An 11945-nucleotide genomic window follows, 5' to 3' on the forward strand; every position below is an offset into this window, starting at 1 on the left:
CATTTGAAAAAGACTCACTACATCAGCAATTATGGAAATTAATTTAGCTGTCCACTTAACAACACATCAGTACATCTGGGGCTATTCAGAAAGCACATACGACAAGAATAAACAGCAAATTAAAACTATTACTTAAAACCTAGTTTTTGATTAGACGCAACAACTATTAAAATCGACGTAAAGGAATTTGGAGAAAATAGACCAGAAAACCAAGACGATAAATATTGACATTTCTACCAAAATACAAACGTGTTCAATTTTGGTGTGAAATCCTCGCATTCAACATAACATTATCAATTTAAAATCCTTTACTGAGAAGGAATGGGGTGGGGTTGAACCGGGCAGAATGGGGAGGCTGTAATGGGTGAGGGGCTGCAGTTTGGAGCGTTGCGGCAGGAGAGGGGACTTGCAGAGGAAGGGGGCGGTTTGTGTGGTGAGGGGCTGGTTCGGGACTGGGGAGGGTGTCGGGGGAGGGTGTCGGGGGAGGGGCCCCGCTCGGGAGTGGGGCTGGGATGGGCCGATGTTGCTGCTCTGACCTGTCGTTTGGTGCGAGTGGCAAGTCGGCCGCTTCCCGGAGTGAAGCGTGTGACTCCTGGTAATGGCGCTGCGGGAGTCCGGCAGCAAGCCCAGCTCGACAGCAGTGCAAGCAGCCGCAGCTCAACCCCCGGGAAAACCTGCGGCTGAGCGCCACCCGCCTCCGCCCCCGCCCCCGCCCGGGATCGAGCACCGGGGCTGGGCGCCATGGAGACACTGAGCGGCACCAAGGAGATTGAGTGGAGCGGCGTGTCGAGGCCGCTGGACCTGCTGGTCAGCACCTACCGGTTACCGCAGCTCGTCAGGCTGGAGAGCGGTGAGAAAACTCAGGGTCCGGGCCAGGATCTGGGTAAAGGGGAAGGCTGATGAGTCCCCAGTCGAGGTCAGGGGCCCCTTGGATCAATGACTGAGGCCACGGTCTCGAAACGTCAACCACAGTCATTAAAACTTTTTAAATATCTTCAAAAAGATCGGGAATGGGATTTGTTATCGGTGCAGATTTTATCAGCGCTTGTTGCGCAGTTTTCAATTGGCCAGGATTGAGAATAATAAATAGAAGCAGCAATTTCAAAGTGTATTTACGTGAAAGTTGGATCGATATCTAAACTTTTCTATTTGTTCGAATTTGTGTCTGGAAACATCGTACTGTAGTTGTAAAGGTTGATACACGATAGGGAGTATTTGAGTTAATTTAGTTTAGAAGGCAGCATATTTGCGTGTTTCGTTTTAAAATTCTGTGTAGAGACATAAATTATCTTTTTAGTAGGTTTTGTGGTCAGCCTTGGTCAAGATTTATGCGTTCCTGGAAGTCATGAGAAAGTTTTGTAGAATGTCTGTCGTCAAACTACGGTCATATATACAAATACTTTAAAAGTTGTAAATTTTGTAGCCGCAGTTGGTCTGCCGAATGGTATGAGCAAGATATAATCCGCAGGATATTTGGTAACTGAACCAAATATTAGTTTTCTAATAAATCAGTGTATTGCAGTCCAAAGGTGAAAGACAGTTTGTGCCGGAAGTAGATGTTGTTCCGTATTCTGTAGATTTTGTTTCTCTCTGCCGTCTTGTTTATGGATGAAATACAATACTATATCACGTCCCACCTAACTCTGCAGTTCTGAAGTGCATTTGGTTTAAAAAGGAATCCTCTTGAGGAAACAGTGTGACAGTTGACATGGCTTTATCCCTTGAGTCAATCCAAGCTCAGGAAGTTTGAAGATTGGAGTAGTAAGGCGTTTCTCTAAGTCTCTTAATTGAGAGTAAAATCAGTGTATTATGTAGGAAACAATTATCTTGTCAAGTGCAGTTACTGTGCTAGATTGAACAAACATCAAAATTATATTAGACATTAAAATGTTTTAGTTTTAAATTATTACTGATTTTTATTTATTCTGTCTTTGACTCTGGGATTGGACGATTTTCTGTTCCACTTGAACCTAAAGTTCTAAAGAAGGGTAAAAATACTCAAAAGTAAATCTCAATCCTAACTCGTGACTAAAATCTGAGAAACAATGACAGTGATGTAAATACATTTGATATTATAGCAAGTAGAAACAACAGAGTGCTGTGGATGATATAGATGTGAAATAGAGTTCTGGGGAAATTTAAGTTGAACAGACAATATTTCATGTTCAATATTATTTCCAACATTATAGTTATCTCAAATATCCGATACTGTGTTTAATGTGTTAAACTTCCTAGAATCGCACAATGGCAATGGAAAGTCACTTATTCAGTTTGTATTAGTTAGTGGCCTAAGGTATGGAGATAATAAATCTCTCAGGATTGGAGTTATACAGGACTGCGTGCAAGCAGAATGGATTAGTTTAGAATGGCATCATGTTCAGAACGGACAAGGTGGGCTGAATGCCTGTTCTTGAACTGTGCTGTGTTTTATTGGATTTGAAATTCTTCTCAGATGCTGCCAGGTCTGCTGAGTTTCTCTAGCACTTTCTGTTTATGTTAATTAGATATTTCAATTCAGCCTTAAATATGAAACACAATCCCCAACTCTTTGTCATATTTTTAGAATACTTTTCATTGCAAAAAGGATTACGGATAATTTACCCCAGAAGTGTACTAGTTGCTTTTGATGACTCTTGTTTCAACAAGATGAGCTGGGAAAGCGTATATGTATTATTGTAAACCAAAGGTTATAAAAAAATTGAGAAATGGAATTCAAGTAGCTCGATGTTGCTGAAAGCTTTTCTTGGTGCAAAAACAATGAGGGCATTTGTACTATAATTTCTATGCAGCCTTTTTAAGGCCTAATGGATTTTTAAAAAATTCTTTGACAAATGTATTTTCAAAAAGTGTAGCAACCAGCTCACTATCTGCAGAAAGATTGATCTCTGATTTGAAGCCAAAAATTAATATGCCAGGCAGCATAAAACTAGAATAATTAATGATTTTAGGTATACAAATGTTTAGTAATCAATTTAAAGTTATTTTGAATAGTTTATATAGGGGGATGTTTTTATATTTTGGCAGTCCATTCAGAACGTTTTCAGAACTGAATCAGTGATTTCTGTGAATCTCGTTGGTGTTTCTCTAAATGTTATAGTTTACATCTGAGTCCAATTTTTGATCTGGAAAAGTATTGTCTTAGTTGTTTCTGACACCAGCTCTGTAGTTTTATATAGACTCATACAAAGCATTGTTGATGAACTGACTTCAATTTTTGGGACCTTCATCTTTTCCAATTCTATAAAAATGAATAAATAAATGTGTAACTGTACAGGAGTAATAGTTGCATGAGGTTTAGAATTATTGTTGAAGTGATGAGCTCAAGATCTGGGGATTGCAAATTTGGAATAATGATCAAGACTGTGCAGTATTATCATTATACAGATGTCAATATTGTGTAGTATTATTAAATATAGTTTGATGTTTGACATAGTCTTGAGTATTGATACTATAAAGTAGAGAGGAAAGTGTATTTTCAAAAGAAAAATGGGTTTCAAGTACTTGTGTTTTTTTTTGCTTGAGCCAGGACCCAAAAGGATGATGATTTCTCTCTAAATAGAAATAATAGAAAACGAATCAATGACTTGCATTGAATTGGTTTGATTATGCGATTTAAGCTCTATTTGCTGAAATTGCTAACATCCTAATGCATTTTTCTAGGAGTAAATTCCAACTTGCATGATAAACTATGCTACAGTAATTTGCGGGGAAGGCCACTCTGTAGTTGTGCATATCTTTCATAGAATACCTATGTTAGTTAGTAACTTTCTTCTTTGCTAAACCATTGAGCAAAATAGTATGTTTAATTGAAAATTTTTAATACTCTCTTAGATGTGTCTAAGACAATTGCATAGTTCAGAAGTTAGAACTTGTTTTAAGTCTGAGGTTAACTCAGCTGCTGGTCATAGGTTGATCTAATCAATCTTAAATGTGTTTGGTCATGCTTTATTTTGTGAGTTATCAAATATTTGCAGAGAATATCATTATTAAAAGTTGCCAAAATCTTTCATGAAAAGCTTCAAATGGAATTCATTGAGAAAATTTGAGCACTTCATTTCATGTGCCTTGGACTTAGTTTGTGCGATTAATATTCAAGAAGATTCAAAATGTTTATCTGTTTGGAAGGCACTTGGTTGTTTTGTTAATACGGGAGATGTTTGAAATGATTTAGGACTTCTACTTGCTTTTGCACAGAAGTAGAAGATGGCAAAAAAATTTGTGCAGCCCAGAAGTGAACTGCATTAAAAGCATGTTTTGGGGTAGACTGAGTAGAGGTAGTAACCCTGCCTCTGAGATGGATCTTGGTTCAAGTCCCATCTGCACTAGAGGTGTCTAAATAATATCTTGGAGCAAGTTGATTAGAAGATATATTAAAAGCGTGTTGGGCCTTTGTGATTATAGTGCATCAATCATGATGTGTTATAAATGTAGTCAGTAGCAATCACTGTGGCCCTTAATAAACGATATAAAATTAATTAACTGCAGTTATTTGGAATATTTGTACATTATCCCTACGTGGTGCAATCCTTCTTTAGGGCAGTTAGGAATGGACACTAAATGTTGGCCCAACCAATGATGCCCACACCCCGTGAAAGAATTTTAAATATCCACAGCTAAGATGAATCACTTTTTTTTTTAGTCACTGTAATGTAAGAAAATGTTTCAATTCAACATGTTACTGCATTATAAAGATACTGGTAACGATGTTGGTTATATAATTCTAAAGAAGTGCTGATATGAGCTACTGTATTTAGTGTTTAATTTTGTGTTCTTCAAATAACTTGAATGATAGCAGGCACATATATTAAATAGTGTCCATATCTATTTGAATTCTATACAGTCAGAGCATTATCTCGGCTGTTTAACATTGCATTGCACAACATGTAATAAGTTTTGCAAATTGAACTTTATGTAGGAATGGAGCTAGGCCATTAAGTCTGTTGACTTCTTCTGCTATTTACTCAGATTATGGCAAGTGAATGCATTGGTTTTGATTGCACATCTTTGACCCATTTACCTTGATGAAAATTTCAGTTGAGCCACAATCCTGACTTGAAAGTATATTGCCTTTCCTCCAATTTTGCTGGGGCAGAATCCTGGAACTCCCTTCTCTGGCATTGTGGGTTTACCTGCAGCACATGTACTACAGCAGTTCAAGAAAGCAGCTCATTGCCGCCTTCTCAAGAGCAACTAGTGATGGATAATAAATCCTGGCTCAGTTAGATATGCCCATATCCTAAGAATGGATTAAAAAATGTCCGGAACCTCCAGACAAAGTGTTCTAAATTTCCACTACTCTGAGTGAAGATGTGTTTTTTACCTTGAAATATCCAGTTCTCCCCACTTTTTGTTTGAGAATTTTCCACCAAGGCAATAGCGGCCCAAATTTTTCGATGGCCAGATAATAATTTCTGAAGCATAGATAGGAGGGGCATGTGGGAACCCCACAGAATCTCCAAAGTAACAGACTGTGAAGGAATTGTCTGGGAACTTGAAGATTGGACAATTTTCCTGTACCTGGAATATTTCAAAAAGGTGAATTAGTATTGGAGAATTCAGAGGGTTCAGCTAGAGTTAAGTAAGAAGTTACCAGTTTAGATTACTAAATACCTAGTCTAACTCTTGAGTGATTATTCAGCTGACCCCCACCCCCCACAACTTGTGACATACCATAACATGATTAGATATAGGAGCATACTTTCAATTTTTTTACGTCGCCCCCACCCCTAGCCATTTCCAGGCCCCAAACCAGCTCCTGTCAGTCCCGATATTTCCAACCCATCCCAATTTACGCTAAACACACCATTGTTTATGTTGTCCTTTTGCTACCTTATGCCCTGGCACTATACACCCTACCCATGGCACTCTACTTACCTGGCATCCTAACCTCCACATTTACAATGAGTGTTTACTCTTTCACAGAAGCTGTGAAAATGGCTGACCTTTAAATTACAAATTACAGCAACTGACTGATGTGGATCCAGACCCGAAATTTCAAATTCGAGACAGCAGTCCTCGAATGCTGTCTGACCTGCTGTGCTCCTCCAGCTCCATGTTTTATTGACTGCAAAAATGGCATTGTGGTTTGCCTTCACCTGGCTGTTCTGCACTATGTAAGAACTGTCAGAATGAAAGCATGACTGTGTTTCTGAAGGAGCCCTGATTAGAATCCCCTGTCAGAAATGTTGCAGTGCTTTTGCACTGTATGGCAATCTGCTTGTGATTGTCATTTCCTCAAATCTGTTCCAGCTTCTCAGTATCTACTGTTGAATCTTTTTATGATTTTTATAAACTTGCATTAGATAACTCCTTCTAAATTTGAGGGAAAGTTTTCACACGAGTTTATGGAAGATACTGGAAAGCTAGAATATAGAAATAGTTGGAATACTCAACTGATCTAGTGTCTTCTGGGAGAGAAAAACAATTAATGTTTCCCATCCAGTTTGACTGTTCAGAACTGAAGGAAGGTAGAGATGTAACAAAAACATAAATTACTGGAGAAATTCAGCATGTCAGCAGCATCTATGGAGAGAAAGCAAAGCGTTTGAGTCCAGTGACCCTTTTCTGTTATGTGACGGGCTTTATGCTGTTTGAAGTGGGAAGCATTGAAGAACATAAAGGAAGGTCGGGAATAAAGTAAAAGGTGGGAGAAATGAAATGACAAAGATGTCATGGAACGTTGTTTAAAAACAAAGAATTTGTTCAAAGTGGCAGCATAATGAACAGTTTTATCTGAAGCACTTAGTCTGAATAATGCATGTTTGTTGAGTAACCAGGATGGAAATATCAAATGTTACTGTAATTACAGTAAGAGACTTGTATATTTAAATACATTGACCTGATTTTGACACCCATTTACTCAGACTAGAATGGGCACACCTTTAGCTGATGTTTTTTTGCAATTCTTGCCTGAGTCCTCCAGGGCAAATGGAGATTCAGTTGTAAATTTCTGATGCAAATCTCAACTTGAGCGCTTTAAAATCATTACTTATGAATTTCAGTTTCCTCTTATTAAAATAAGATTATAGAATGAATGATATTTGAATACATATAATTCAAATAAACTCGAGGACTTAAATACAAGAGTCACTAAAAAAAAGTCAATAGGCAATATGGTCAAGCAGTTTTTTCTAAAAATAGTTGAATGTGGAACAAGGTGTATTTGAGGAAATTAGAAGGATATATTTAAGGGACAGCTGAACAAGTGCAAGAGGGGTTAAAAGGAGCAGAAAGATTATACAAATGAGTTAGATGGAGAGTAGTGGCAGGGAGCTCTTGTAGAACATATACATGGCTTAAATAGTTTGGACTGGTCTATTTCTGTGGTAAATTCTCTCAGTTTTTCTTAGTTCAAATTGTTGGTTTATTCACTAGGATGGATGATGTCATTTTGAAGAATCTTCCATTACAAACAAGCTCATGCCGTTTATCTGCTACCTATAATAATAAATAAATTTTCTTGTAGGGGAAACCGTGGAAGGGATTCGTGAAAATGATTTGGTTTTACTTCATTCCTGCCGACAATGGACAACTATTACTGCTCACAGCTTGGAAGAAGGTCACTATGTGATAGGACCAAAAATAGAGATTCCTGTTCATTATGGCGGTAAGACTTGGATAAATACATTACTTTCACCAGAAAGGCTAATCTTTTTGGGCATAATATCATAAATAGGAGCATATGTTTTTAATGTTGATGATGAAAAGATCAGGATTATTTCTTTACATGAGCAAAATCAAAATCTTAGATTTATTGCTGTGTTTGTGTATGGCCTGTCAAGCTGTTGCTTAAAAAAGAAATTTTGAATTGTAAACTAAGCTCCTATAGCCACCATTGTAGTTACCTTATTCATTGCCTTAAAACTTTTTAAAGAAAGTTAGTATAATTTGTGTTCTTGAAGGTGAGAAATACAATTTCCAAGAAGTTGTATGTTTCTATTGCTCTCACCCATCGTGGTACTGTTGAGTACTTTGTTATATTTTTTCTGCATTAGATTCCACCTCTCCCTTTCACACACAGGTGCACACGTACCTACCCACCCCTACTGGTGAGCAGTTCTGAATGCATTAATGCAACTTTCTGTATTTCCTACAGCAATCAAATTAGGGCGCAAGTTATTTTGAGAGTTAATGCATTATAGCATTGATTTTAAAGTTAGGATATTTGCTACTAAGATTATCCACTGAGTTCTAGGACAGTGGTGAATACTGTATTTGTTGAGTTACGTTTGTTGCACCTTGCAGATTGGCCTGCTGCCTTGTGATTACATATGTTTTAAATTTTAATGAACTCTTTTACTCTTTTACTTATTTTATAGGAGCATTTGTTTCCCTGATTATTTGGAACTGCCATGACAGTAGTTTAAATATCACAGTTGTGTACAGTGTTATGCTATTGTGATAATAAATTGTTTTGTATCCTGTTCTGGGATAATTAAAAGCTGCCAACAGTTAACAAGGTTATGGCAGCAATGAATTTATTTTACTGGACTAGTAAGTAATGCAGGCATTTGGACTAATGATTCAAAGACTCAAATTTCCACCAGAACAGCTGGGATATTTAAATGCAGATCACTGAATAAAGCTAATGTTATTGATACTGACCATGATAAAAAAGAAATTTGATTCACCCATGGCCTTTTGAGAAGGAAACCTACTTATCATTACTTGGACTATATGTGACTCCAGGCCCACAGCAATGTGGTTAGCTCCTAACGGTCATATGAATTGACTGAATTGCCACGCCATCTTGGTAGTATCTCTAGGGATGGGCAATAAGTGCTGACTATGCCAACACTGCCTTACCCTGTGAATAAATTAGTAAGAAAAACATCGTGTATAAAAATGAGATGGAAACATTATTTGATCTTTGTGGAATATGATTTGTCTTACTGAAAATCTTTCAATGTTGCAAACTTGATCTGTATTTCAATATCTGTTTACATCATCCCCAGCTTTATTCTGAGAATTGGCAAATAACAAATTTGTTTGGAGGAATAAACAGGCTGCTCGGAGTCACATTAATATTTCAGAACTATGTCTTTATATGAGTCGTTTCTCACTGTGGATGTTTTAAATGTAATCCCGTACATTGCTAACCAATGATTTTGTTTTAAGATATCTATTTGATCTCCATTTGATTTGAGGATGCTTCTACTCTTGTGGGTCCCTGCCATGGGCATTCATGTGACTGAACAGGCTAATTCTTGACATATACTTTTGAGCACACGGGACAGGATGTCTCACGGAGTATGAGATCCAGTGTGCAGGGTTTACTTCCTTTCTTTCTTGGCCATGCTTTGCATTACAGTTAAGATATTGTGATTCAAAATGTGATACAGCTTGAGGGCTGTGTTGGATGCCACTTTGAATTATTGGTAGCAAGCTCCTCCCGTCATTAATGTCAATTTTGCCACCTCTTTTGGAGTTTAAATGTCTTTGAAGCATTTTCTTTGTCCTCCTGAGACGTTGATCAACTGAGAGTTAAGAAAACAAGACTTGGCTGTGTTGATTTTTTTGGACATTCGGACAGCCGCTGGTCCATCAAAGTTGATCTTGCAAGAATTTTGCCTCAAACCTGTGGATCCAGCTTCTAGAGGTACACTAATGTTTGTTCAACAATCTTCCTGTTGAGACCAGTGGAGGCAATGCCTTTGGAAATTCTCAACTTCCCTTCTGTATTGCTGATACAGTCCAATTTTTGCTGTGCTGTAGGAGTATTGTGATGGCAGCCGCTCTGTACAATTGGATGTTTGATGACTGGTTGAGGTCTTTGTCAAAACACTTTCTGGCACATCTGATCTGATGTTTGATCTCTTCACCAATAGTGGCCTTTTGAGAGAGGTGACTGTTAACGTATGAGAAGTGCACAATATGTTCTAGAATGTTGTCTTCAACATGTGTGGGAGGTGGAATATTTGACAGATCGCGTAAGTTGATATGACTTCTTTTGGCAGAATTCAGGGTCAGGCTAAGTTTTTCTTGCATGCAGAATTGAAGGGATCACCAAGAGCTTATATATCTGCAACAGAGTGGTCAATGACACTGCAGTGCTGTACAAAGTCAGAAGTCAGACAGCACCAGGTTATTGTCCAACAGGTTTATTCGAAATCACAAGCTTTTGGAGTGTTGTGCCTTCATCAGATAAAGTAAGAGAGGAGCACACAGGCACAGAATTTATAGGCAGAGGGATCAAAAGATCATACAAATAGTGAGAGTGGTCAAGCCAAATAATAGGTCACTGCAGGTGATCAAGAATGTTTCATGGTGTGAGTAAGGTGTCAACAGCTGAATAACAAGCGAAGGGATGACCTACAATCCGATTAAATGAGGCAGAGAAATAATTAAAAATAAGGTTGTGTTGGAGACAAACGAAATGACTGGAATAACATGATAGGTATAAGAGTCGCATGCCAAGGATGTAATCAAAGTAACAAGTAATCCAAAACTGTACAAACTAATTAAGGTAGAAAAATCTTAACAATTTATCAAGGTGATGGTGTCAAAACAGGACAGTAAGGAAGATTTTACAGATACAGAATTGTGTGGTGGAGTCACCTGTAGCACGACATGAACTCAAGATCACGGTTGAGGCCGTCTTTATGGATTTAGATCATGAATACCTGCGGTGGTCAGTTTGGCACAGAGGCAACTGAGGTCAGATTTTACAATTAGCACTTAATTTGGAGCCAGAAACCATTTGGTCTTTGAATTAAATAGCCACTCAGATTTTAAATGTTATGGGCTACCCACAGACATGCTTGACCATAGTCTGGATTTTGAAGGCATCTGTTTCAGATCTCCCATTCAAGACAGTTGCAGTCATGTCGTCATAAAGCTGTTGCAGGATTATGAAGAAATTTCTTGGACGTCAAAACCCTAAGAACTCAATCCACAAAGGATCTCTGATTTGCTTGCATTGATAAATGAGTGAGTTTGTAATGTTTTCTTTACAAAAAAGAACCATGTTAGTGATTCCTTTAAAAGGTTTAAATCCACAGTTTGGCAGAGGGGATCTTCCCAGAGACATACACAGTCAATAATTCAGGAGCATGTGTTTGGAATTTCCCTGCTTTGGACAAGCGGGAAATACTGAGATAAATAGAATTCTGGAAATTATCTCCCTTCTTGAAGCTAGGTGTAAGTGTAACATTCCTGAAATTGGAGAGTGGTGTTCTTTTTCCTCCTCAATCAATATTATGATTGCATGGAGTCCATTTGACCTTGGTCTTTAGACAGGCCTGGTGACTTCAAAAGGCCTTTACAAGTCATAATAGCCAAAATAATATTGGATATTTCAGGCTTTCTCTTTGCACCATGTATACTTTACCTTCCAGACTTGTCTTTGGGAGTCAGTGTTGAGTGTGACGTTAATGATGTTGTCAAATAAAATTAAGCAATTTGGGGGTTGGGGGGGTGGCGGCGACTGGTTTACATCTCATCTCACTGTCAGTTGAGTCATAATTAGTTTGATGTGAAACTTGGTTTTGCTGACCGAATTAAAGTAGCTTGTGTGAACATTTTTTAATTCTTCTTTTTTGGAGGAAGCTGTTTATCTGCCGCTGGTAAATACTGTCCAAATTTTGACAGCTGATGAGCTACCAGATTATACCCTACAGGATAATCAATCTGGGTTTCCTTCAGTGTGCCCTTGATAGAAATTTTAAGTTAAATTTAGCTGCACCAAAATTATCGCTGAAACTTGCTAATCATTGGTCTGAGGTGATTAATTTATTCTCACTTTGTTAAAGTAAGATCGCTTTTTGTGTTCTCATTCTAATGACTTAACTTCTGTGCTAGTGAGTATCAAAACTATGTGATGACTGTTAAGAAGTTTTTGATAGAGATAGTAGGAACTGCCGATGCTGGAGAATCTGAGATAACAAGGTGTAGAGCTGGATGAACACAGCAGGCCAAGCAGCATCAGAGGAGCAGGAAAGTTGACA

At 38.0% G+C, this 11945-nt stretch overlaps 1 protein-coding gene across 1 annotated transcript in view; it reads left to right on the top strand.

Moving 5' to 3' along the window:
• Window positions 1-498: 498 nt before the first annotated feature.
• The window catches only part of garem (GRB2 associated, regulator of MAPK1), a 120021-nt gene continuing 108574 nt past the window's right edge, over window positions 499-11945 (top strand). The window contains exons 1-2 of the mRNA XM_048596322.1: window positions 499-850; window positions 7466-7606. Of these exons, the coding sequence (XP_048452279.1) occupies window positions 742-850; window positions 7466-7606 (250 nt within the window). The 5' untranslated portion in view covers window positions 499-741. The remainder of the gene's footprint in view (window positions 851-7465; window positions 7607-11945) is intronic.

The sequence above is a fragment of the Rhincodon typus genome, chromosome 4 (genome assembly GCF_021869965.1).
Source record: "Rhincodon typus isolate 14 chromosome 4, sRhiTyp1.1, whole genome shotgun sequence".
Classification (NCBI taxonomy): Eukaryota; Metazoa; Chordata; class Chondrichthyes; order Orectolobiformes; family Rhincodontidae; genus Rhincodon; species Rhincodon typus.